This window comes from Leptidea sinapis, chromosome 24 (assembly GCF_905404315.1).
Source record: "Leptidea sinapis chromosome 24, ilLepSina1.1, whole genome shotgun sequence".
Lineage (NCBI taxonomy): Eukaryota > Metazoa > Arthropoda > Insecta > Lepidoptera > Pieridae > Leptidea > Leptidea sinapis.
In genome coordinates this window covers 10,321,746-10,349,616 of record NC_066288.1, presented here as the reverse complement: position 1 = coordinate 10,349,616, position 27,871 = coordinate 10,321,746, and the positions used below count along the sequence as shown (strand labels likewise).

Genomic DNA, 27,871 nt, shown 5'->3' with positions numbered 1-27,871 from the left:
TTTTGATTTTTTTACGATGTTTGAGTGAATGAATTTTGCGCAAACCTTAAAAAACTAAATTATTATCTGTGCTATGTCGCTATGTACCATACCAGACTCTGCACCACCAATTTGCATCATTTACACAAAATGTAAATATTGAAAAATTTTGTAACGAATATAATATGTCTATTTAAAATTGAATAATAAAACAAAACTTGCGGATAATTAAATGTAAAAAAAGGTAACTCAGCCCTTCTCGTCAATTTCCTATTTGTCAGGCAGCCATTTGCATTACTTTCTACGAATAAAACGATCAACAAAATGACTAAAATAGTAGTAAAAAATCCTGTTGAATAGTAAATTACATATAATTATTTTAATAATATTTATTAAGTATGTAAATTGTAAGGCAAATATATCTATACAACTTGAAACGATAATAGCAGCGAGAGCCTAGAATGCGTCGCTGAGATTATTGTAAAAGTGACGTTTGATTATTTGTGAAATTCGAATATTCGTCTCTGACATTTTCAATCAAGAGAAGGGGATGACCCATAATATTGAAAAATGTTTCGTTCGTTCAATCATCGTTTCGACATTGAATACGATTTAACTAAGAGTAGGATTCGACACGACTAATGCCACGACATATCGAATATCGATTTTAGGAGTAGGCCCCAGAATGGAAACGGATGTCTTCGTTTCAATTTTACTTTAGTCTATATAACTTTCTCCAAAACTAGGATTCAAGCGAGAACATTATAGCGTATTTTATTAAAGATCAAATAATATCATTTATTTTATAGCGGTTGTTAGTCATCGCTCATCGCGCCTGTGTAAGTAATTCGTGATGCTTCGCACGTACACGATCCGCTTTATAAACGGTCGCGTCTTCCTTTTATGAATTACCTGACCAGTGCTTTATACGGCCTTATGGCGATATCTATAAAAGAAGTTTTTAATAATCTATTATGTTTAATTATCGATGTCTGTTGGCTACGTTACCTAGGAATCCAACACGGTGGAGCTGAGTTTGATGGAATTTTTGTTTGAAGCGAATAACAACATATTTTGTTGCATGAACGCTGTTATAGTTACTGTAATAATAAGCCACATCAAACCAAATCCAATCCAGTCTACATATATGTTTCCTTACCGAAAACTCTATATCTAAATATATATATATATATATATATATATAGAGAGATTTCCTCCTATGTATTGACCCATCACGATATCTTTGGAACTATAAGGCGTGGAGACTTGAAATTTAGTAGTAATATTCCTTTCGCCGAGTAGAGGTCAGTTAAGAGATTTAGCTAAGGATTTTACGAAATTACACTTAGTAATCTCCGTTCCTCTCTACACATCGTCGCATTCCATGGAACCACTGAGAAAGCAGTGGGCCCATTCTTCCTTAGGGTCTTTTCTATGGCATTTACATACGCTTCACCGCATCTTCAGGGCTCGTAATGCGAATACCTCGAATTTTATCTTTAGTTCTTGTGAATAAATAAAAGTCGCAGGGCGCCAGGTCAGGACTGTATGGCGGATGACTCATTATCTCTACACCTGCCATAGTCAAATATTGCGGAATGCGCTGAAGCATTGTCGTGGTGAAGGAGGATCCTGCTTCGAGGGCGCTGCTGTCGAATTTTCCAAGTCGCAAAATGACCTTTCCCACCAAAGAATGAGGCAATCATCTTTTTCCTTGACTTCTTCCTTTCTTTACCTTAGTTGGCCGATCCTCGAAAGGAAACACCCACTCAGCTGATTGTCTTTTGGTATGGGTCCAGCTTTCATCACCTATGACGATGTCAAATACAGCATTTGAGTCACTGCCGTTGAACTTATCTAACATTTGGCGAAACCAGTCCATGCAAAAGTGTTTCTGGTCGTCGGTTAAAGTATGGGGAATCCATCTGGTACAAAGCTGCCTGACGCCTAAATGTTCGTGTAAAATTTTTTGAACTTGACTCATACCAATGCCTAGGCTTGCCTCTCTTTTATCTTCCTCTATCATGCGTCGCACAGGACTGATGTTATCTGCAGTAGTCGCTGTTAAAGGACGTCCCTCACGCGGATCATTGAGATTGCTACGTTCGCGCTTAAACTCGTTAAACCAATTGTAAATAGTGGCACGAGATGGGGCTTCATTAAGAAATGCTAATCGCAGCCTATCATAGCTTTGTTGTCGAGTAAGCCCACAACGAAAGTCCTAATAAATCATTGACCAAAAATTTTCTCGCGTAAGGTTCATTTTCACGTATAACAAGAGTTTTAGATTTGCCGCCAATTCACAAAAATAAATGACAAATGAATGCAATTTACTACATTAGGTTACCAAAGAGCTACAATTGAAATTCAAAAAAGTTTTCATCAGCAATGTCTCTTACTCGCCAGTTCTAAATATTTTCAGTGTTACCCACATATAATATAAAACTAGCAACCTAACCAGGTTCCCCCCCGGCTCATTCTTACAGTATGTGAGCGAAATAGGTAATTAAGAATGTTACATTTTCGTAGTAAGGATAGAAACCGAATACAAGGAACCGAATTTGTAGGAAAGGACTGTGAGTGATCCCAGTTTTCACTGAATTGATCACAGAGACATCATTGAATATCTCGTTTGGTCGACATAATTAAATTAATCTTATTTTTGGTGGCACCACCGGGGCTGATCCAAGTCCATTTGAGTTATTCTGGCTTCATGAAGAAGGAGTTCATCATACAGGGATTCTCCTTCTCCATGAAGTCAGCCGGCATCTGGCCTCGCGCGTTCCGATTTCCTTTACCAAATTGCCCCTTTCTTGACTCATCGCCGCTACGTTTGCCCAGTTTTGCATTTAAGTCTCCCATGACTACGTTGAAGAGGGTCTTAGGAGTGTGAATGTCTGTTGAGATGTCCTCATACATGGCCTCCATCTCCCCGCCTGAGTGTGTCGAAGTTGGGGCGTAAACCTGAATGAGCTTTAGCGAATACCGTTCAGTAATTCTGAGTATACCTAATGGTACGCTACCCTTGTCAACACGCTCCCCACCTCAGTTACGTTGCTGACGAGAGACCCGACACCACCCTGGGACAGTTAGTAGCCCTCCCGGCAGCAAGATAGAGAAGGTAGAAGAAGAAGAAGCGAATCTATTGTTACTGTAACCGATTTTGATTGACAACTCGTAAACAGTCAGCCACGCTTGGCATTAAATAATTTAGCCTCTTGCCGTAAGGCAACACATGACAATAGGCCAGGTTTATTACTTTGGTGTGCACGACAAGCTACGCCTTACACTCGAGATACGTATAGCACTTTGTTTTAGTGTGCTTGCGTTGCTGAAAGTAGAGGTTAACAGTTCGCCGTTATTTTTGTCGATATGTTCACAGCTGTCACGGTCTATCTAGTTTCTAGACATTATATAAATTATCTAAGATAAAAACACTAGTGAACTAACACATATAAACAAATGACGCTCTGAGAGAGAAGAAGCGGCGCAAGAAACTCTCCCAGCATAAATTTTTTTACGCTCTTTTTAATAAAATGTACAAAATTATACTTTCATTGTTATTGCTATAAAAGTATCATATCTTTTTAGATGGCTTTTTGTTCAAGTAATTTTATTTTATTTACGCTTAAAATTGACGGAGGCACAGTTGTAATGTTTCTTTTTAATTAAATGATAAGGAAATTTTAAAGTTAAATTCAATTTAGTAAAATGATTGTTCTGAGTAGTAAACTATTACTGGCATTATTTTTCATAAACTTTTGTTCGTAACTGCTCCTAAGATTTTTATAAATTCCTATATTTCTATAAGTTAACTAGAATTTATTTTGTTTTAGGCTACCGATGTGACAGTTATCAATATTCACAATTAATTTATAAAAGAAATCCCGCACCGGATGGACACAGGTAGAGTATTATTTTATTTATTTAGAGTATTGCTAACAACACCATCAGCTCCAACCAAAATACTACAATATTTTTTTCATTCCCGACTCGTGGTCACACCAGAGTGACTACGAGTAATTTTTTTACTCGTCGTCACACCAAGGTTTTTACTACACCCTGATGGTAATTGATATAAGTGATGTTATAGTTATTTATGCAACTGTTGTGTAAAAAGGGGCATTAAAACATGAATGTGGGTTACTATTATCACACGAGGCGAAGCCGAGTGTATACACTCATGTGATAGTATCACATGAGTGTTTTAATACCTAATTATCAACAGTTACATACAAGACTTTATCTACACCCAGAATATGAATCCTCTTAAAGACTCTGAAACAGTTAGCTTACTAATAGTAACCTAATATCATCCATTACTGATTATATACAAATAAACTAAGTATTAATTAAAAGAATTATTTATTTTAGTAGTAATTTACATTTTGCAATTTGCAATATAGTGCAATTATTAAAATTCACTTGAATATTAGGTTCTTTTGCAGCGTTTTAAATATCCGGCAGTGTGCTGTCAAAACTTGAATCACTCATTGTTTCAAGAAAAATGGCGGGGTTTCGAATAACCTACTTTTTTTTTTACGGCGCGCCACGTTCTGGTAGTGTGGAATGCGCGTAAACGAAAATGTTCTTTTTTTGAAATTCATACAGATACCACGCATCGAGAAATAAGAATATGGCTGTTTGTTGAAACTCTTTGCGCATGAAGGGATCGAAAAAAAAAAACAAAGGAGTGTTGTTATGAAATTCAGTAAAACATTACAACACTCATTTGGATGATGTAATGGTTATAACGACATTGGGTGGTTTAATGTTGGTAATAAGCTGTTTCAGAATCTTTAATAGAGGATTTAAAGCATGGGTGTAGATAAATTAATATACCTATGTACAAAAGTTATACATCTTGCCTATTTTGGCAGATTGTACATTACACACCACTAACGTTAAGATATAAAAGGTGTAGTAAAACCCTTGGTGTGACGACGAGGAAAAAAAATTAGTAGTCATACTGGTGTGACAAGCTGGTGTGACCACGAGTCGTGAATGATTTTTTTCAATATGCAAGAATATGCCCGTCAGGTTTATGGGCAAAAGAACTCTAGGGCTGGGTTGCACCAACAACATTTATCAAAAACAAACATGTTAAAGTACCGGTTAAGTAAAAATAGTGCTGCACCATTTGACAATTTTTTGATGACGTCATTCCATCCAACTTTAACTGTGGACAGTTATCGTCCAATCTTCGCCAGTTTAAGCTATTGTTAATATTAAATAGCGACCTGTCAAAAGTTTTAAATAAATATTGGATATGTAAATAGTCTATGTTAAAGTCAGCGTTACTGTTAACGTTAAATTTGTTTGACGTAGGCATGCCTAAAGTAACACTTTTGGGGTCGAAAATATCATGACAAAGGGGTTCGTATTGAATAAAATTTAACATGTTCCGCTACTAAATTACGTATTTGTATTAATAACACATATAAACTTCTGTATTTAAAATGCCCAAAAAATATTTATGTTCAGAAAACAAATCTATAGAGTAATATATTATGCAAATCTTTCTTTTGATATCTGACTATTTAGTGTTATTCCTACTCAGACTTATACAGCACGCGAAATTCTTATCATATTATGTCCACACATTCCGCATGGGACCACGATACACTGTCCAAATTGTGTTTTTTTAATGTACAAAATCAGTCACAGCTGTGAACACGTCGAAAAAAATTAGGAAAACGTTTAACCCTAAAGGACATCTCTGCAACTTCCCGCTAATTACATACCTAAATGCTTCAAATTGCGTAATTTTGTAATATTTTACTTTGCGTAATATTATAGTTTGTGTAATTGTGAACCCTTCGAGCTCAAAGGGTAAGCTGTTCTATGTTCTTGAGCTCTTCGAACTCAATAGAGCAAAAACTTTTGAATGTATGAACCGTTTTGCACGCGTTTAGGAACCTTATTAAGAATTTTTGAGTTTCAAATGACCAACTCTAAATTTCGAAGTAATTCCGAAAAAACAGTTTTTCGGTTTCCTTTCGTCTACGATTAGGTACTCACGAACGAAACAACCGATTTTGGTCCGCTTGGTGGCGATCGACGTGGTTTTTTTGATGTTATGAACTGATTAGTTTTGTAATCGATCAGAAAAGCTGTTTAAAAGTTATTCCAAAGAAAACACATATGAAAAATTATATTTTCGTAGTATTTTTGAGATTTCTTAAAATCTACCGGTCCGAATTCTATTCAAATTCTAAGTTTAGTCAAGCCCTTCCGAATAGCACCAACCAAGATCAAATCAGTCGAGCCGTTCAAAAGTTATAAAAGGTTTACATACATCCATACATACTCATATAGTTAGTTCAATAGTAAGCTAAGCTTCCTAGGCCCTTAAAACGTCGAGATCTGATGAAAACTCCAATATCTAAAACGGGGAAAACCCATAACTTTCCCATTTTCGAAAATATTCAATTTTCTTAAAAATAGCGGCGAACTAAAAGCCTCTATTTTCAGCAACGAACGCACACTTAAACAAAGTGACTGACGTATCGCGAGTGTAAGACATAGTAGGAGTAGCTCACACTAAAGTGATAAACCTGTCCTATTGTGTTACATCGCCTAGCATCGAGAGCCTCTGTCTATACTCTAGACCATAGGTTCTCAACGTGGGCGATAATGACCCCTTGTGGGTGTTTGAGACTTTCGGGAGGGCAATAGAAGACCCAGAGAAAATTAGAAGGCATTGAGATGGCGCAGATGGGGCGTGGGTAGATTAAAAAATATAGTCTAAAAAGGCAAAAAAATACACGAAGTAGACCATAGTTTCTCAACCTTATTTTGCTCACCGCCCACTTTGAGAATATGTTTTTTTCTAGAGTATTTCGCCCACGTTGAGAACCTCTAGGCGTATAAATTATCTTAGTTCTTTGTCAAAACGGTGAAAGATACAAAGACGACAAGCATCTATGTAAAACTAGCAAAAGCTGAGTCTAAGATTAATATAAGCTATTAGTAGTTTAGAAGCATGGGAACATTTCACACAAAACCAGTTCCAACTAACCAATTATAATAGCATTAATGATTTGTAGGTGTGGCATCTGCCCGACATACTTCGAAAAGATTTGCGCTTTTAACTTCGGGTCAAACTCCACCTATATTTTTGATAACCACTGCGTGATGGACCTATTTAATTGCCTCCATGGGACAGGTAAAACTTTCGAGTTAATCGTAGTTTTAGAACCATGAATTTGTGCGAGTTTTAGGCTAATATTTTCATTTTTGTTTGTGTTTCATCCTAAGATTATTTTTTTTTGTTTTAAAAATTATCAACACTGGTCTATAAGATCCATAAAACGTACTTATATCGATTTGATAGATAGTATCAAAAATAATTCTAACGATATCAATTTTGTGAAAATAAATGCCCTTTTATGCCTTTAGGCTTTACTAAGATTTTACTTACTTAAAACTTTCCTGATTAAGAGATAAAACCGCGAAATTGACTTTTGCATTGGGCTGTCGTAGTTTAAATTCACCATAATTTCAGCTGTCAAATGACTATAAAAACGAAATCAAAGCTTACACTCGGCTAAGTTTTACGTAAGTAAAGTTAGGAGTATTCCAGAAGCCACGGAAGTAGAAGAACTGGATTTGATCGGCTAAACAACTTGGCGTTACGTTGAGACATCTCTTCATAGTGTGTCTTCTACCGCATTTGTCACGGGGAATTCCGAAAAGCTGTTTCACCTGATTCCTGCCGCCGCATCCTACTTTATTATACCGTTATCATCCCCACCATCTGGATGCGTAGCTTTCCTCCAAAGTGCAGTTTTTAAGGAACTTTTTTTCACGTATAACCAAGCTGTAGAATGAGCTTCCTTTTGTGGTGTTTACAAGACGATACCACATGCGTTCCTTCAAAAGATGCCTCTGGGGTTGCAGGAGAATGTGGGTGGCGGTGATCATTTAACATTAGGTGACCTGTACGCTCTTACTTATAAGTAAGTAACTTGAGACAATTTCGAGAATACGTACTTGTCTATATTTATATTTGTGTATAATATAACACTGAAAGGACTGAAAAGCTTTTGGAAATTTGATACGCCTTCTGAATTACAACGCGGGACAGAACCTCGATCGCTCTCGAGACACAAAATGTCAATTCTCATTAGGGACCAAAAACCTTTAGATTATTATTTCCAATGACGTCCATTTTTATTTCATACATAAAGAGAATGCACCTCATAAAAAATCAAAGCCGAAATATGACACATGCCACAAATGACATCATAAAAATCTTCGATTGCCATGTCTATACATTTCTGCGTTTACTCCAGTTGTTTAAAATGTTATTGGTCAATAGGCAGCAATGTAAACAATTTCAGTTTCGTATTTTGTATTTAGAACCCGATTTGGACAGTGACATGAGTGGATTTTTTTTAATCCCAGACGAAAAAGAGGGTTGCTATAAGTTTTACGTTCGTCACTCTGTCCCTATTTTCCGATCAAGATCTGTTAAGAAGGAGGTTTTTTACGTTTTTAATCAAAAATCATTTTCATGTTATAGAAACGGAAAGTTTGTATGTTTATTTAATGGCATGTGTTTATATTTGTTACTTCTTTACGTTCTAAAGGGATTTGGATTTAATAAGTTAAGGTAACCTTTAATGAGAGAAAATAATACTCAAATGTAATATTTTACTTCACATAAGATAATAAGTTAAACTGGTTATTGAAATGTTAGGTTCCTTGAATTAAATTAAATTTGTTCTTTAGACTTAGACATCTATACCAGTGTATCTTTTTGGTATATATAGTGTAAGCGGACATTAACATATATTTTTATGACAGGTTTAATCAAATTTTAAATGTTGCTAAATCAAAAAACTTAAATGCTTTAGTGGTGAAACATAAATATGCTTATTTAGTTTGTAAATTTCTTTACATCTCTCTTGCTACCAACTGGCGCCATTCTCATTCATTATCTCGTGTACGGGAAAGCTGAAAAATATTAGCTTTTACATAATTTGCGATGTAAATACGTATCGATTATCACTAGGTAACGATACTTCCGTGAAAAATAACAATTATCGTTACTAGAATTAGATTTATTAATTAGATTATATAAAAATACGCAATTATTTTTATACTTTTTAGTGCATATTATATCTATTGTTTTGGAGTAGTGTTTTTGGAGACAGTAGTTTTTTTGTTAAAATTATTTATTTTTTTAGATATTTAGTGAATTTGAACTACGCTAACAACTTGTCTACAATTTGTGTAGATCTACTAATTTTTTCAATACAGCAATGAACGTAAGCGCATTTCAATATTATTACAGATAGTTAGAAATTCTGCCACAGATCGAACCCTTACTGTAAGTCGTTAAGGATTTCCATTGATTATCATATTTTACTACGACAATTACTTCACCATAATGGTGTTACGGTGGTGACTCTAATATCCGCAAAGCATAAAAAAAATTCGGCCTCTAGGCCGAATTTTTTGTCCTAAGAATCATTGATCCTAAGAATTGAAGAGTTCCGTTACTTTGTCACGGATCCCATAAGCACAACCTAGCCAAACTACCTTTGAAGTATATCCTTTCCAATAAAAAAAAGTTATCAAAATCGGTTCACCCAGTCGAAAGTTCTGAGGTAACAAACATAAAAAAACGTACCGACGAATTGAGAGCTTAATCCTTTTTTGAAGTTGGTTAAAAAGAGAGACTCTATTGTTTTGATTTCTGACTGTGTCCTTTCATCTGTCCCATTCTGACAAGCGGGTCTTGTCAATAATTGCACCATATTTAATTAAAAAATATTCGTTTTTATTAAATTACTACGATTTTTGCATATCAATCTTATATAAATAAAATAACCTTACCAATGATAAGTCACACCATCTTTTTTTTGAGTCGTTAATGTATTATTTAAGCACTTTTTATAGCACACTTAGACTTGTTGATTGACACACAGTTGTCACACGACGAAGAAGAAAAGTGTGCTTGCATTGTCTTTAAGCACACTTTTGCCGTTCCGTTATCAGACTGCGAATGATATGTCCATATGTATAGAACGTCATTGATTATTTCTACTACATGGCCACATTATCTCTGGACCTCGATGGAACGTTTCATTACCGTTAGACCGTACATGTCGTGATATATTCGTACTGTCACAGCAGTTTTTTTAAAGTTTTCTTTGTTACGTTTTGACTTTTATTGTTAATAGTTCTGCAATTTCTGTTGTTCGATACTTATTTATATATAAGTAGTTATAGTTCTACCAGAAAAATAAAATATTTTTTTACTTAACCCAGATTCTTTCATTTATTTTTCGTCATTATAATAATAATGAAACGGCCAACGATCTTTAGGTTAAGTTAAAGTAGAGAGAGATAGAGTTCATATTTTGTTAAGAATACGCTCCCAAAAATAATAATTCTAAAGGTGACTCCGCCCAAGTGCATTAATATTAACTTTATTACAAATTATGTCACTTGAATCATTTGTAACAGTGTCAAATAGTCGGCTGTAAAATAGTTGTTTCAGCAGCACTTTCTTGTATCAAGCTAAATCTAACATGAAATTGTCACGCCTGCAGTTCTAGGTGAGGATTCGTTCAATCAGTAGAAATAAATTTACCAATACAAGGTTAAGGCCATTTAATTATTACGCCTGTATCCCATCCTATATCCCATAATATGTAAGCCGTGATCAATATTTTATTATTCTAAAGTTGTAAAATAAAATAATAAAATAAATAAAACAGTGACAAAATACACTGATCAGCGGGCCTACCATGAACTCTTATTGCGATTAAATTGACAACCTAAAATGAACTGCTTTGCTATTTCGTACCACGACCATCTTCACCAATTTCGTATCAACTGATTAAATCGCAATGATGTCAATTGAATGTCAAAAATGATATCAACTGAATCGCAAACTGATTTAGTTCGTTCATTCATTCGTACCATGAGGTGTTATTTTAACCTAAGCTGGATAGCTTATTTGTCAAAGTGACCGATTCGAAAAAAGTTGGTAATTCCTTAGAGGAAAGTGATTCGTGTTGTTAATAAATTTTTAAGAATAGTGAAAACATAGAAAAGAAAAATTTTATTGATTAAAGATGAGATGAGAATACTTTATTGGAGTTTTTTGTAAAACAAAATACTGAAAATGAATACCAAAAATGAAAATACTAAAGACGAGGCAGTAAGGGCCCGGGCTTTAGCCTGTTCGCAAGAACGAATAAAAAAAATGTACTCTGTGGTCCTGTCAAATCAAACATCAATGGAGGTGCGTTCATAACTCGTTCATAACTCATAACGAAAACACATAAGCAAACATTTAATTTATAATTCAAAGAACTATATTTATTTATATTACTATTATTTAATAAGTATAAAAAAGGGCTTAATGGTTTATAATTTGACACAATTGCGCAATTTTAAAATGTAATTTTAGTATTTTTTACGCAAAAAAACCGCTTAAATCATATCATTTAAGGTTTTGAAACGCAATTTTATTTCGTTCATTCTTCATAAGCGATCCAAACGCCATTCAGTAAAAGGCACTTCATGGTACAAATTTTAGTGATTCAGTTTGGGTACCTAAACTGAACTGCATTGGATTCGCATCGCTTATTAAAAGTTAATGGTAGGCCCTCAGGTATTGAGATGCCTTCAGGTATATATAACTGATACTACCTACTAAACCTACTTTTCACACTACAAGTAGTTGGAGATACCAATTATACCGCCTGCAATAAAATTGATAGCAAAGTGTACATCGTACATTTTATTTAATTTCTTTTAATAGGGGCCATCCATATTAATGTTACATTACAAGTGAGATCGTCGTAGTCGAAACGTCGTTGTCGAAACAACACAATATTGAAGCAATAATTTGTATGTAAATAAGCTTCAACTGCGGAACTTCTGCTATAATTCCACATTTGAAATTGTAAAGTCACACTAGGGAAGGAGGAGTCACACATAAGACCACTTGTGATAAAGATGGGTGCCAAAACATCATGACTGATTTCGTGTGACAGGCTTATTAATCGCACCTTAGGCGTATATCATATATTATGAAAAATATGTACAAAATTTCACATCATAATTTAAACACTTTTTTTTAAATACATAATTAGTAGAAGTTCAATTATTACAGTAATAATTTCGTTTTTCCCAGTTATTATAGTGAAATAATGTCACAGCAGAACTGTCAAGCTCTTATCTTCTATCCACCTTTTTCCTGTTTTTCCTTCCCATGTAAGGTCTAGTTGCCGCAGAGATCCATCTTTTCTCGGTACATCTTGCTTTAAATGTCCAGCACTTAGATCATTTAAACGTCTAGACAGATTGCGACAGCTGTGAAAACGTCAAAAAAATGAAGTTGACAGTTAACCTCTATTTTGAGGAATGCTAACACAAAATGACATACGAATCGCGAGTGTAGCGAGACGTAGCTTGTCACGCACACTAAAGTAATAAATCTGGTCTGCTTTCATCGGTTGTCTAGCAAAAGGCTCTGTCTAGACGTATAAATTATCTAAGGTCTAGCAATTAAAATTCTATTGAGGGAAAGCAACAATAAAATGTGTTTATTTTTATTATTTAAACAGAATATATCCCGCTGAACTATGAAAACTGTCTACACTTTGGAAACTTCGGTTACGTGTACGGAATAAAACGAGAAGATTTGGATTACGAGGAACGGGAATATGCAATCATCAACTCGAAGAAAAATCCCGACTTCGCTGACCTTAAATTCTAATGCATTTTTTAATAATTTTAACGCTGAGACAAAATATGACATCAACATTAATTTATCAATACTTTTAAAATTATGAAAGAATACAGCTGATGGTAATCCAGAGGAATTCCGTCATGTAACATTTCAAACTACTACTTTGCCAACAATCAAATAATATATTATATTCTCCTTGTTGGACGTAATTACGTAGAAATTAAACAAATATGTGACGATTAACAAATTTTTATTTATGTCTTCCGTCAAGTGATATTTCAAAATACTTTGACGTAAAGGGCTTAGTTACCACTTCATAAAATTCCAAAAAAAAAATATTTTAAAAAACACTGTCAACAATAATCTGACATACAAAATAAGTCGTTACATTCTCTTTGTTGAAAGTATGAAGGAACGTAGGTACTAAGAAATTAAATAAAGAATGATTTACAAATTTTTATTTTATTTAATGCATTATTAAAAAACACTTTATTCATTCATAGCTTTCACTTCACGTAATCTTTGTTTATGCCAAAATCTCACTTATAAGAAAATCGAAAAAATCCGAAGTAAGTATAAGATATTTATTGGATTCCATTGATCTATTTCAAGTTCAAATATGAAATAAATTATTAAAACTTTCGTGAGACATTATCAACAATGTATAACTCACCGCCGGCGCATAAGTCAGGCCGCGCATTTCGAGCTGAAGCACACAGTGCAAGAATGGGCGCGACCGCGAACTCATGACCTCCGATTGGTCCGAAACTACTCGGTACCAGTATAATTAAAATGATGTAATTAAATTAAAAATTGAAATTGTCAATGGATTTGCTTTTACTGTCGTGGGATAATTTTATATGTTTTCTCTCCAAAATTTGTTCAGTAATGGTAACCGATAAACCAATTATTTTTTGGTTTTATAAGATTTTGAAATAACGGTTAAAATGTCCGTCTTTATTTATACGGTATCTACTTAATACTCAAGAATGTTATGAGTATTAAAAAAATATATTGTACATATTTCTCCTGCCGAAGCATTGGCTACGCCTGTAAGTGTCCAAGTCTCTTGTAGTCAATTTTGTCCAGTTGAACGAGAGGTCTGAGCTGATCAGCGAAGGCGCGCATATCTTCACCTATCGCATCCTGACCTTGGGGTGCTAACACCTAAATAGGACAATAAAAAAAAACTATAATTATTGAAATTTGAAATGCTATTTTTGGAAGCAAAATGGTGGGAAGGGAAATATTGTTGGGGGTTTTGAAAGTGAAAACTGCTTTTTTTATGGAAGAGGAAAGCAAACGAGTGTACGGTTCAACTGGTGTTAGGTGATCACCGCCGCCCACATTCTCTTGCAACACCAGCGTAATCACAGGAGTGTTGCCAGCCTTTAAGGAAGGTGAGAGCGCTTTTATTGAAGGTAAATTGTCCCGGAATCACCACATAAGGAAGCTCATTCCACGGTGTGGTTGTACGTTCCTTGAAACCGCACTGCTTAGGAACGCCACACATCCAGATGGCAGGGATGATATTCTTAGTTGTGGCGTGTCGTGCGAAAGTAGAATTCGGCGGCAGGAATCTGGGCAAACGGCTCTTCGGAACAGTTATAGATACGGTAGAAGACACACAACGAAGCTTTGTTGAAGTATTAGTCAAAAATTTCATATTAATTACGTCGGGCAAAAAAATTGTACTGCTCTTCAATCATGATAAATATTTCATCAGTAGTGAACATATTTCTATATGTGTTATGTATGATTGTGATTGATGCACTCTTTTTTAACTCTGTGGATTGATTTAAGTCCACTTTCCAAACTGTTATGTTAGCCATCAAGCGACTTTAATATAACCAGCAACCCTTCAATGCGACTGTTCTTGCACAACGTCGTACACAGGTATGTATTACGATGAAAAGTAAAACGTCAATATGTGTCTCCCTCTAAGTTTACAAACAGAGCCATGAGAAGAATTTCACCTAGAACGCAATTTTAAAATAGTCTATTATAACTTACGGATATTACGTCAAATGTTAAATACCACCCGCATCACTTTGACTTCTGGCATCCCACAACCGCGCGGTTTCAACACATTTCTTGCTTCGTGTATGTGTGTGTGTGTGGGTGTGGGGGTGTGTTTGTGTGCGTACTTGCGTGTGTGTGTGTCGTAACTTTGTGGAATCAATTACCGGCTGCAGTTTTCCCGGACCGACACGACTGACTTTCAAGAAAATAGCATACTACCACCTAATCGTATAGCCACTTGTGATTTCTCTGATGTTGCAAGCTAATATAGGCGGTGGGGATCATTTAACATCAGGCGCCCGTACGATCGTTTCTCGTCCTCTTCCATAAACAATTTGTTATTTTTAAGGAGATATCTATCATTTCTGGGATTAATTATACAAATTATATTTGAAGCCTAAATTTATAATTGGGACTCAAGAAAATTGTTTAGATTTGTAAGAGCGACATCTCAAGTCGATTTCCTAATATGAAATTATTGGGATTGAGACGGTTATCAACTGTAAAGTAGATCCTGTAGATGAAGCCACGACCGAATTTGAACGGTTGGAGAGAGCGCTCGCACGGAACCGTCGCGGGGAAAGAGTCCCGCATCGTTCATAAATTTTGGTTACAAATTTAAATCCTCTTCCATAAAAAAATATACTTACAGATAATTCAACAAGATAGCTCTGAGATATTGGTTCTGGCGGAAGTGAGCTCTGTGAGATCTTGAACACTTTTGCTACTGTGATCTTCATACGTCCTTTCCTGAACATATAACCTGTAAAATTAATATATATGCGCATTCATTTTTCAACTATATTTTAGATCTAAGTTTAATATTGCACTATCCGAAAATCGTAAATTATAGCTAATCTGGCCATAAAATATTTTGTTACTTCTAATTTGAATAAAAAAAATTAAATCAAATTTGGAAAGTTCGATAATTTCCCAGCATTTTTTTCAGGGTAAATATTAAATCGTTAAATTTTCCTCAGTGCTTCCCCGGGGCATAAAAAGAATAGGTAAGGCCCAGGCCCAAGGGTGTCATATTGTGTAAAGCTTACTGTGTTTCGGTCTGAAGGGCACCGTAGCTAGTGTAATTACTGGGCAAATGAGATTTAACATCTTATGTGACGAGCGCAATTGTAGTACTGCTCAGAATTTTGAGTATATCAAGATCGGCACTGCATTGTAATGGGCAAGGTGTTTCAGTTACCATCAGCTGAACGCCTTGATTGTCTCGTCCCTTATTTTCATAAAAAAAAAATATTGTGATTTCATTAGATTAACCTTTAATATACTAATAATTATACCTTTAACACTGTATTCAAATTCAATTCTACATCCAAGCTCATTCAGGAAATCCAACAGCATCCCACTGCACGCTATATCTAAGCTGGAGCGTACAACAGTGGGTCTATTTTTATCACCCAAGTCTGGCTGACCTATGTATCTTAACTGGTAGGGCATATCTCTAGCATCCAGAGCCTTTCTCACTCGAAGCATAAGGGGTGCTGCCTAAGATAGAATGATTATCTAATTAAGAAGAAAAATATAAGTTTTGTGTAGTGAATAAAGTATGCTGTTTATATCAAATCAACATCACTTTATTCATGTAGGTCACGGAAATGACACAAGTCAAATATAAATCATATAGAAGTCAAAAGATTTTTTTTTTATTGAATCATCCCCTACTTCATACAGGGTTGAGCTAATGAGAAGAAGTAGCAAGAAACTCATTGCCACTCTCTTGAATCAAGACTTACTTTTTCATCATTTTACAAATCATTTCAATTACAATATAATATGTAAAATAATGCAACAAAACATACTCAAATGACAAATAGTTAATGCCTTACACAAGTTAGTCAAAAAAATAAATGTAAATTAACACAAAACAAAAGTTATTGAGTACAGTAGCTGCTTCATTCACACGCACCTTAAATAAATAAAGGTATTTTCTGAGCATTTACTAAGCGATTTTTTTTTATGTAATAGCCTTAAAGAATCTAAAGCATAGCTTCGGGTAACAGGTCATCCTGCTACCACAAGTTGCACCCATTCCTGAGCATGACACATGGGTGTGCCTCGCCTCCCAAAACCATATTTTAGGAAGGTGAAGACCAGTTATAAAAATACAAAGACATGTATAATAAGAATGATGAGCTTTGTCTCCTTTTAGAATTTAATTTATAACCAAAACTGTCAAAAAAATATTACTTTTTAATGGAAGAGGAGGATAGTGGACAAACAATTGTTGGGGTCAACTAATGTTAAGTGATCACTGCCCACCACATTCTCTAGTAACACCAGAGAACCCACAGGAGTGGTGCAGGCTATTAAGAAAGGTATATATGCTTTTTTTAAGGTACCCATGTTATATTGTATTGATACGACATGGGTACCTTCAAAAAAGCGCGTACACCTTCCTTAAAGGCCGGCAACGCTCCTGTGATTCCTCTGGTATTGCAAGAGATTGTGGGCGGCGGTGATCACTTAACAACAGGTGACCCGTATGCTCGTTCGTCCTCCTATTCCATAAAAAAAAAAATTGTATCGGAAACACAACAAAATGAAGCTAATTCCACAGCTTTATTGTACATGGGAGAAACTTCCTTGAAAAAAAAATTAATTAATTGGCCAAAATTAATATATGATGCTGGACCCAAACCCGCAACCTCAATCAATCAATCGCAATCAGTTTGAGAGGTCTTACCAACTGAGCTAACCATCGAGTTGAGGTAAGAGCTCTCAGATGGAACCCAAGAGCCCCCAACATTCATAAATTTTAATTAGTATAATTAATAGATCCCAGAAAGAAATGATAGATATCACCTTAAAATAACAAATTGTCTATCACTAGTATTAAAAAAATACATTTATGTGAATATGCTAATCCCATTGGTCAATATTTTGGTAATATTCACAGAAATCAATATTAAATTGATCACACCTACTTGTTGGTTTGGATCCCGCAAACTGAAGCATACTTCTTGATCATCAAATGTCTCCGGTCCCGCATCAACATTATCACAGAGCCCCCTAAGGCGATGCAACAGAACTTCAACTGCTGAATCAAGAACAGAGCCCTGAAGATTTACTTAGAATATTAATTGAGGAACATGAAAATATAAGATCAATGACACTTATAAGTCATGATATACAAATGAAAATTATTAGTATTAATAATTAAGCAAATTAATTACTATGAATACTTAACATTATTTTCAAAAAGCTTGTTAAACTATAATGGGTCATATTTCTATGTATGGCAAAACATGATATATAACATTTTTTATTTAAAAATAAGGTGTAAAGATCATCATACCTGAAGTAAGTATTCCTGATTCGGTATAATGTTGGCTTTAAGCGCTTGCGATAAACTATCTGTGGCAGTTATGGGCGCCGCATTAGCCGCCGACATGTCGTAATTTATATTTACAATCGAAAACAAATGCAAGCAAATTCCAGATATCTGTCTAATTTTATTATTAATTAACAGTAGAATCGGTGCTCAACTGACAACTGCCCTCCCTAGAATTTGCATTTTGTAAACAAACCAAAGAGAATTTAAACACTAAAACAAATCATTTAGACATTAGTTTAAATATGTCTACTGTGATTTAGTGCACTATACGATATGTGTAAGCATCATATTAGTCTGTGTATACGATAGAGAGAACATATTTTTTTTGGCTCGGCTACTTGATCAAGAGATTTTTCTTGCGGGTTAAAATCCGAGGACTAAGCACGCACTGCGGTAAAATTTGACACGTCTTATGAATGTCAAAGATATATTTCTTAGCGTATACCATCACTTGGTAAAAGACAAGCCTAAGTTGAAGTGGAAATAAAGATACGGTTACACTTTTAGTAATATTAGCTAATACAACATTTTATTTATATAAAGTAGATGAAATTTCATTTATTTATTTCCATAGATCGTAGTATTCTTAAAATATGTTGTAACTAATAATTATTAACAGGTTCGAAAATGAAGGGAATGATGTGTATGTGGCAAAGTTGGTTGCGAAGTTACTGCCACTTATTCTATACCAAGTAAGAACGTCAGTCAGTAAGCCACGTAGAGTAAATATTATAATCTTTGATCTGCGCGCACTTCGTCACCTAAGTACAAACTTATCATAAAAATGTATGGGAATCTCTGTAATATATATTGCAACTGATTCCATTTTAGAGAGAAGAGAGATCTCTTCTTTTTCGTTAGTTCTGGCTCTCCTACTTTGGTAGGAGAGCCAGAACTAACTAACTAAGGAGTGTTTGCACAGGTTCAAATGATACTGCATTTTCTAAGTTATTTTATCTTAGATTTGAACTTTGAATTTTGTATGTTGGGTAAGGTTAGGTTGGTGTCCAAAGCCATACATATATACATTTAAAAAAATTGTATTGTATTTAATAGTTAGTGTCAAATTTTGTTGTGACTTGCGAGCTCTTTTAAATCTCACAAGTTTGTTTTGTTATTTTTACATGTATTTTCACCTATTTCTAATTGTTTGAGAACGGTAAATACAAAAAGATAATATGACGGGACACGTTTCTATCAAGTTAGCATCTGAGAGAGTTAATCATAGTGTTGCGGCTAGCGAAACACCTCGATTTTATACTCCAGGAGAGGTTATATGTGGATTACAGGATTTCATGAGGTATATTTCTGTGAACCTTAACTTATTAAATTAACTAATGATAGTTAATGTTTTCATTGTATTGAGTTTATTGCGTTATAGAGGTCATGGAACATATGTAGAAGACGATTGTATCAAATCATCAGTAGCGGGGGTGATGCAAAAAGTAAATAAATTGATATGCGTACGACCGCTAAAAAGCAGATATGTTGGTGAAATCGGCGATGTTGTTGTCAGCAGAGTTTTGGAAGTACAACAAAAGAGGTGGAAAGTGGATACAAATTCGAGATTAGATTCTATTCTTCAATTATCATCTGTAAACTTGCCTGGTGGAGAATTGGTTAGTGAACTCAATATAGTATGTTCTGTGGAGATGTCTGTGTTACATCCGTATTTAAACAACATGCTTATTTATCAGGGGATGTATTCCTTTTTCTGGTATATGGTGGTCTCAATCCTTTAAAATTAGGAAATATATACATATAAAGTTGATGGTCTTCTTAAACATGACATTGACTAAATTGTGGTGTATATTCCACAGAAGCCACAGTAGGAAGAATAGATTATCAAAATATAGTCAAACAGATAAATAGTCAAAAAAAAATAAAGCAATGAATTTCAAATATCAATTATCTTCTAGGAAATCCTCAATTATTTAATGCTGGGGCTACATAAGGTTATTATCTTCAAACATGTTATGTGGTTCTTTTCATATGGTTCACATAATTCGCCTTTATTAATAGGAATTAAAAAAAATTGTTAGGTGTTAACCCTTGTGAAACCCAACTTAATATTATAAACTGAAAGCAAAATCCAACATCTACCCTTTTTTTGCTATTGAGGGATTAAAGAGGTTAATGAATGAGACCCTGGCATCTACAAGTCACATCAACTTTATCAGAGAGATTATGAGCTATGAAGCTAAACTAGATAATATTATGTGATTATGAATACCATTTATTACAAGATTATTAACAATGTTCTGAACCAATGATAAGGCATTATGAATAAGACCATATTGTGATATTGGTCTTATTACTTACCTATTAATATAAACCATAATTATATCTCATTCAATAAGAATTTATTAATTATTTTATATGTAGCGCAGGAGGTCAGCTGAAGATGAACAAATGATGAGGCAGCTCTTACAGGAAGGTGATCTCATTAGTGCAGAAGTGCAAAGTATTTTCTCTGATGGTTCACTCTCTCTGCACACTAGGAGTTTAAAATATGGAAAGGTACCAAGTTCTTGTTGTTCCCTATAGATATTTTTATTCATATTTCTATCAACTGACTGACAAGTTAATACTATCTATGGTACCAATTAACATTTTTTATAATATTTGGTTAAAGAGTAGAATGTACAATGGATGCCATACTTTCATCATTTTAAATATTTTTATTCAAATAGATTTATAAAAACAAACTTTTTTTGCTACCACTGATATAATTGATTTATGTAAACAATACTGGCAAAAACATCAACAATTATTGCTCTTTTAAAATCATTAAGTAGTAAGTAGGGATAATTCAGTTGTTTTTGCGACACACCACACACAACTTACAGATCTATATATGTGGGGAAAACGGGAGAAGCAAAATAGAATGCTATTTTGCACATCCGAATTATCAATTGGAAATGCCTAGTCACACAGTTTTCTGTTAACAATATGACTTGAGAACCTTCCATCTCTGAGCATAATCTCATCTCAAAGATCGCCAAATACATCATTGTACTCATAAAAATAATAATGATGCATCTTATCATTTATGTATGTAAAACAGTAGAGTAACATGCTAAAGTAATTTTGATATTTTATTACAGCTATCACAGGGTATTTTAGTAAAAGTTTTTCCGTCATTGATAAGGAGGAGAAAAAACCATTTCCATAATTTGCCATGTGGAGTATCACTCATACTAGGAAACAATGGTTATATTTGGATTTACCCCACAAAAGAAGAGCCTATTGCTTTTAAAGAGGTTGAAAAAGATAATAATCCTGAGATGGAGGTAACATTATAAACTCATTCTTTTGTTCCTATTTCTATACAAAGTATGAATAAGTTATATTTAAAATGATAAATAAAGTAATTCATATACTTAGACTGAGATCTATAGAGTATGTTCAGACTTCACTTATGGAAAACTCGGCTGAATTCAAGCCTTGATTTGGTATAGTCATTTGACAGCTGAGTTTCAACTGAGCTTAAAAGCTAAGACAGCCCAATAGAAAGGTCTATAGTACCTTTCATTATACACAGTGCATTGAAGATTATTATTACAATAGAAATCATACTAACTACCATACTACTTTTACTAGTAGAGGCTTCTTTGCACAGGATGCCGGCTAGAGTATGGGAACCACAACGGCGCTTATTTCTGCCATGAAGCAGTAATGTGTAAACATTACTGTGTTTCGGTCTGAAGGGTGCAGTAGTAGTGCCACTCAGAATTTATGGGTATTTCAAGAATCCTGAGCGAACTGTATTGTAATGGGCAGGGCGTATCAATTACCATCAGCTGAATCGTCCTGCTTGTTTCGTCGCTTATTTTCATAAAAAAAAACTAAATTTTAAAGTTTTATTGAAATAAGTGGAGTTCGTTGAATGATTTATGCGAAATGCGGGCTTGTTAACTTATTTAGTACGAGAAACGGAACACATTTTTATATACGCGACAGCTATGGTTGACCTCGAACAACCTCTGTTGTGATGACCCAAGGATTTGTTGATATCCTTTTTGTTCGGATTATAGTTTAAGTTTTTCCTAAGTTGCTGTTATGGTGGACTTGAGCCTTAGCTTAGCTCGCACACAAAGTGACTTTGACTTAACTCTTTAGATTAGTATGAGCCATTGCTCTTAGACTTTTTTCTAAGTACATAAATCTTAGCCCTAGATTCTCATAAGAGTTACTTGACTAATGATCCTGTAGCCCTAGCTTCCTCCATCTCAATCGGTCCTGAACATTTCTCTTGATCAAATCAAGGCGGCAGTAATCAGGTTAAACAGCTCTTCGGAACACTCCCCGTGATAAATGCGGTAGAAGACACACAATGAAGCGACGTCTCTACGCAACGCCAAGTGATCCAGCCATTTACAGAGCACGGGGTCCCCGACAATTTGACTTGCTCTGCGTTGCACGCGGTCAAATGGATCGAGCTGATACTGGGGTGCGCCAGACCAGAGATGACAGCAATACTCCATGTGTGGCCGGACCTGCGCTTTGTAGAGCGCTAGTATGTGGGCCGGCTTGAAGTATTGCCGTGCTCTATTAATGACGCCCAGTTTCTTTCAAGCCAATTTGGCTTTGCCTTCCAGATGACCACGAAATTGGCAATCGCTCGAGATTTCGACACCCAGTATTCCGATACTAGGCGCGGCTTTAAGAGAAGTGTTCTCGAAGAGCGGTGATACGACAAATGGGGTTTTTTTAGTGGTAAACGCGCAAACTTGAGTCTTCTGGGGGTTAAATTGGACAAGGTTCAATTTACCCCATTCCGCGACCTTCTCAAGAGAGGACTCGATAGAAGACACAAGTTTCTCCCGGCACTGGTCGACGATTTCCCGAGAGAGACCTGCATGGCCAGTGTATACGGCATCACCAGTGCTATCGTCTGCATAGCAATGAATGTTGGAGGTGTCCAACATATCATTGATATGCAGAAGCACACAGCCTTGGGGCACTCCAGCATTCACGGGCTTCGGGTTCGAGCAATATCCGTCGACAACGACCTGTATGCTGCGCCCAGTGAGGAAGCTGGAGGTCCACTTGCACAAGCTCTCGGGAAGCCCAAATGATGGAAGTTTGGAGAGGAGCGCCTTGTGCCATACACGATCAAAGGCCTTCGCTATATCCAGGCTAACTGCCAGGCCTTCCCCCTTGCTTTCAATAGCCGCTGCCCATCTATGTGTTAGGTATACCAGAAGATCACTTGCCGACCGACCATGGCGAAACCCGTATTGTCGGTCGTTGATCAACTGGTGACCCTCTAGATATACCAAGAGCTGACGGCTAATTATGCTCTCCATGATTTTGGAGAGCAGGGAGGTAATAGCAATAGGCCTGTAGTTTGCCGGATCCGGACTGTCTCCTTTTTTTTGGATCGGATGGACAAGGGCTGACTTCCATGAGTCAGGGACTACGCCTTTAGAATAAGAGTGCCGGAATAAACGCGTAGGCACCGGCGTCAACTCAGAGGCACACGTTCTATGCACGATTGGAGAAATGCCATCCGGCCCGCTCGACTTTCTGACGTCCAACGAAAACAGAGCTCGCCTAACAGTTTTCTGTCTGAACTGTACTTCAGGCATAGAGCTCAGACACCTCGGGATGGTTGGCGGTGTTTTTCCGTTGTCGTCAAGAGTCGAGTTGGAGGCGAAAAGAGTGCACAAGAGATCGGCTTTCTCTATTCCCGTATGGGCCAGGGTGTCATTCCTCATGTGCAGCGGCGACATGGACGGCTGGCTGAAGTTACCAAGAGCAGCTTTCGACAATGACCAGAACTTGCGTGTTCCGGTCGGGTAACTGGAAGCTCGCCGATTTTGACGACGTGTTTTGACTTTGCACGGGCGATTTGCCGCTTAAAAAATCTGGAGGCACGGTTGTATTTCCTCTTAAGAACTGTGCAGTTCGGATCCTTTGTGCCCAGCGCCGCAACCCAAGTTCGATACGCCTGTTTTTTGCAGTCAGATGCTTCTTTAACAGACGCATCGAACCAGGGCTGTGATCTGCCACCGATGGGTACTACAGAGTTTGGTATAAAAATATCCATACCCTGTAGTATCACATCGGCTACTGCAACGGCGCAGGCACTAGGATCATCCGAAGGGAAACAAACCCTGCCCCAAGGTTAGGATGCAAAAGGAACGCATCCTATCCCAATCTGCTGACTTGTAGTGCCAAACGCGGCGGGTCGCTGGTGGTCTGCGACGTTCCACCTGTCCTCGACACTAACCTATGCGAAACATAGCGGCACAAGGCCGCTACTTCACGCCGGTATTCTGTGCGAGTGTGGTAATTAATCCGGACGAGTCTGGCCCGATTGTGCTGACGTCAAAAGACGGCAGCGTGACTCTCCCACTTCTAAAAATTCTTTTTACGCCCCGGGAAAAGTGCAGGGCAAAACTTTACCTTGGAAAGGATTTTTTTGAGATTAACTCTTCATGTAATTTTCCGTGATACAGATAGATACGGATCGAAGCCTTTTAAGTTCCGCCTTCGCTGCTTCCTCACGAAGTCGCTTAATTTGAACTGAATATCGTGTGGGTTAAGAGGCATATAAATTGGCATAATCTAAATCCTATTAGTATGACTATTTCCCATTAGTAGTTGTTAAGCCCTATTCAAAATTTTGACGCTTGTTCCGTTTGTCAGAATGCCATCAAGAACTTCAAGCAAAAGAAGAGCTATGACCAGCATGAACTGTTATATTGTCCTGAGCCCGTTATGTGTCACTTTACATGAATAGTTTTCATTTATTAGTTAGTTAGAGCTTTAATCATATTTATTATTTTATATTCAAAGTATTGAAGGCTATTTCGAAATGTATAAACGGAAGGTACGTTTCCCTTTGTCATTCTGATGCCTGTTCCAGTATGATTCATAAAGTATTGATATGGTCCGAACGCATTCAATTGGGTCGGAAACCTGATTGCTCAATGACTGGTGCCTTTACAACTTTCGTAATACCTTGGAGGGTACATATAGTAATGTTACCCAAGTCAAATGTCAGCCTTTTTAAAGTGAAACTTTAATTACATCGTCTCAAACTTCTTCGTCTGTGTGTTGCATGTCGCGTGACGGTCGGGCGGCGCCTATACTTCGCAGCAGCTTACCGTGTAGTGTATAGATCATTTGTGCCAGTGCTCCACGCTATTTTGTTTATTTTATTACTATTTTTTATTTATTTATACTATTAATCATTTACAGAAAGAATCTTAAAAGCTAACATAGTCCCGCAAAACTGTTTTTATCTTATGAATATGTAAAGTATTATGTGAAAAAAAAATGTTTCACTTACATCGTGGTTTCATAAAACCACACAGTTGCTTTTTTTAGAATTGTTATAAGAAGACAACGGTGGGTGGCTTCTTTGCACAGGATGCCGGCTAGATTATGGGTACCACAACGGCGCTTTTTGCAACGTGATGCAGTAATGTGTAAGCATTACTGTGTTTCAGTCTGAAGGGTGCCCTACCTAGTGAAATTACTGGGCAAATGAGACTTAACATCTCATCTCATCCGCGGTGAAAACTTATTGACTAAATGCACTGATTTATTTTCTCTAAAGACTATGAGAATTATCTCTTCAATTACAATTCGCTTTACATCTTACGGAATACTTTACGCATACATTTTTAATATATTTTGCATCTCTGAAGGTGATCGATCAGTCATCGAAAAGATTAAAAACATGAGTTATAGAGTTAGTAGTAGACTTCATAAGATACATAATAGTTTTTAGGGTAAATGTATACACTTTTATAATAAAGTCCCAGTCGCTGTTCAGGCATTATCTACAAATAAAATTAATGTTTTATTAAAAAATGGCTGCGTCGTAAGTCTACTACTCCACAGCTGAATATCTAAGCGATCGGACAGCCTGGGACTAGATTATGATTATTTTATAGCAATAACAATGAAAAAGAGCGCAAAAAGGAATGCTGGGAGAGTTTTTTTTGCGCCAAATCTTCTCTCAAAGCGCCATTCCTTTACGAATCAGTGGTAGTGTTGGAACTGACATAAATTAGAATTCTAAAGGAATAAATTTTGAGAAAATAAATGCGTTTTATATTATTATTGTGAATGTCATGCACAATGTTAAGTCCAACCTTCTTTAGTTTCAGTCAATAAGCAAATCAGACCGACAATCTATTGCACGGATAAAGAACTGTATCTCAGCTCTCACTGCCTCTAAAATGATGCTGGATGACACAAGTATAATATTTGCCTATGAAGAAAGCTTTAAATATGATAAAATTAAGGATATCTTAGAACCAGAGGCAATGGTGGATGTCGCGGTATCAACACAGCACAGATTGAATGCTATTTTAGAAGAATAAAGTGTCCTCTTGTTTATAACACGAAGTTTTCTTTCTACAAATTTAAATTGTACCAAAATTCATAGAGGATGCAGGACTCGAATCCGCGCGGGTTCCGTTCGAGTGCTCTTACCAACTGAGCCTATCGCCCAAGTGACGCAATGACCGCAAATCTTGGTATGTCTTGTTCAACTCTCAGGTTGTGGCTCCATCTACTGGATCTACTTTACAGTTGATAACCTGCTCAACCCCTTATTATCAATTGACTTGAGATGACGTCGCTCTTGCAAATCTAAACAGTTTGCTATTTTTTTTAAGCGATATCTTTTCACTTCTAGGATTTAATATACAAATTTAATTTTGTACCAAAATTCATGGACGATGCGGGACTCGAACCCGCGCCTCTCAGGTTCCGTCCGAGCGCTCTTACCAACTGAGCCAACCGTCCGTGTGACGCATCGACCGAAATTATGGTATGTCCCTCTTATTTTTTTTCCTCTTGTACAGGCTACAGATAAGAGTTTACATCTTTCCTAATCTCTTTATGGTTTGTTATGATCGTTATTATTACATATGCCGCGATTATAAATAGCAGACATATATTGATACTCCTAACAAAATGCAAGTGTAAAGCTGCCTTTAGTGCTCTACCGACAGTGGCTATTATGTAGGTTACACTAAAAGTTTTGCGTAACTTAAAAAAACAACATGTTGTAACCAAAATATTATTATGTTTATTACTTTCGAAATACTCTCCTTTACATTTTAAACATTTTTTCATGCGTTCGAACCATTTTTTAAAACAGGAGGATCACAGATCTGATCTATTTCTACGTGTTGATTGAACGCTATCCTCTTGGGAATTGGTAAAAGTCAAACCTCTCATCAAATCTTTGATTTTGGGGAAAATACAGAAATCACAGGGTGCTAGGTCGAGGCTATGTGCAGGATGGGTGAAGAGTTGTACTTTTTTTGGAAGTTAAAAATGACAGGTTTGTTAGCCGTGTGTGAAGAAGCGTTTTCATGATGTAGGAGAACGCGGCTTTTTGGTCGTCTTACGCGAACTTTTTTTAACACCATGGGTAAACAAATGGTAGAATACCACTCGGCATTAACACTTTTGATCTTCAAGTGGAATTCCACTACACAATTTTGCAGATGAGACCCGTAGCTGAGAATAAAAATGCGATCATTTTTTTACCAAAGTTTCTCGCCTGCCTCACTTTCGTTCGCCTGTTCTCATTTTCAAACACCCATTCACTTGATTGCTGTATTTTTCGGGTTCAAAACAATAAAACTACATTTCGTCTCCTGTAACAATGTCATAAACAGCATTATAATATCCGTGGTCGTACTTCATTAGCATCTTATTCATTAGTTCATGAGGGATCTAACGACAACAAAGTTACCGAACTTTTAATTATTCGTGTAAAATTTTCTGAATTTGGCTCATACCAATCCCCAATAGTCCTTGAA

General features: G+C 36.1%; 3 protein-coding genes across 3 annotated transcripts in view; 2 read left to right on the top strand and 1 right to left on the bottom strand.

Annotated features, from left to right (window-relative positions):
* The window catches only part of LOC126971740 (uncharacterized), a 280,527-nt gene that overhangs the window by 90,180 nt on the left and 162,476 nt on the right, over nucleotides 1-27,871 (top strand). The window lies entirely within an intron of this gene.
* Nucleotides 13,141-18,275, bottom strand: LOC126971737 (mediator of RNA polymerase II transcription subunit 18). Its single transcript, XM_050818122.1, has 5 exons — nucleotides 18,033-18,275; nucleotides 17,662-17,793; nucleotides 16,018-16,222; nucleotides 15,370-15,482; nucleotides 13,141-13,864 (listed from the first exon to the last, which is right to left on the bottom strand). The coding sequence occupies exons 1-5, from the start codon at nucleotides 18,126-18,128 to the stop codon at nucleotides 13,742-13,744; spliced, it is 669 nt and encodes a 222-aa protein (XP_050674079.1). The 5' UTR covers nucleotides 18,129-18,275; the 3' UTR covers nucleotides 13,141-13,741.
* Nucleotides 19,125-26,435, top strand: LOC126971733 (exosome complex component RRP4). Its single transcript, XM_050818116.1, has 5 exons — nucleotides 19,125-19,371; nucleotides 19,453-19,690; nucleotides 20,457-20,591; nucleotides 21,179-21,364; nucleotides 26,195-26,435. The coding sequence occupies exons 1-5, from the start codon at nucleotides 19,250-19,252 to the stop codon at nucleotides 26,414-26,416; spliced, it is 903 nt and encodes a 300-aa protein (XP_050674073.1). The 5' UTR covers nucleotides 19,125-19,249; the 3' UTR covers nucleotides 26,417-26,435.

Bases quoted from the DNA above. Each gene is read 5' to 3' on its own strand.
- LOC126971733 (XM_050818116.1), top strand. From the start codon at position 19,250: ATGACGGGACACGTTTCTATCAAGTTAGCATCTGAGAGAGTTAATCAT. The intron at 20,592-21,178 runs GTACCAAGTTCT...ATTTTATTACAG, and splicing joins GGAGTTTAAAATATGGAAAG to CTATCACAGGGTATTTTAGT. The intron at 21,365-26,194 runs GTAACATTATAA...AACCTTCTTTAG, and splicing joins ATAATAATCCTGAGATGGAG to TTTCAGTCAATAAGCAAATC.
- LOC126971737 (XM_050818122.1), bottom strand. From the start codon at position 18,128: ATGTCGGCGGCTAATGCGGCGCCCATAACTGCCACAGATAGTTTATCG. The intron at 16,223-17,661 runs GTAGGTGTGATC...ATTCTATCTTAG, and splicing joins TGCGGGATCCAAACCAACAA to GCAGCACCCCTTATGCTTCG. The intron at 13,865-15,369 runs GTAAGTATATTT...TGTCCTATTTAG, and splicing joins GCTATCTTGTTGAATTATCT to GTGTTAGCACCCCAAGGTCA.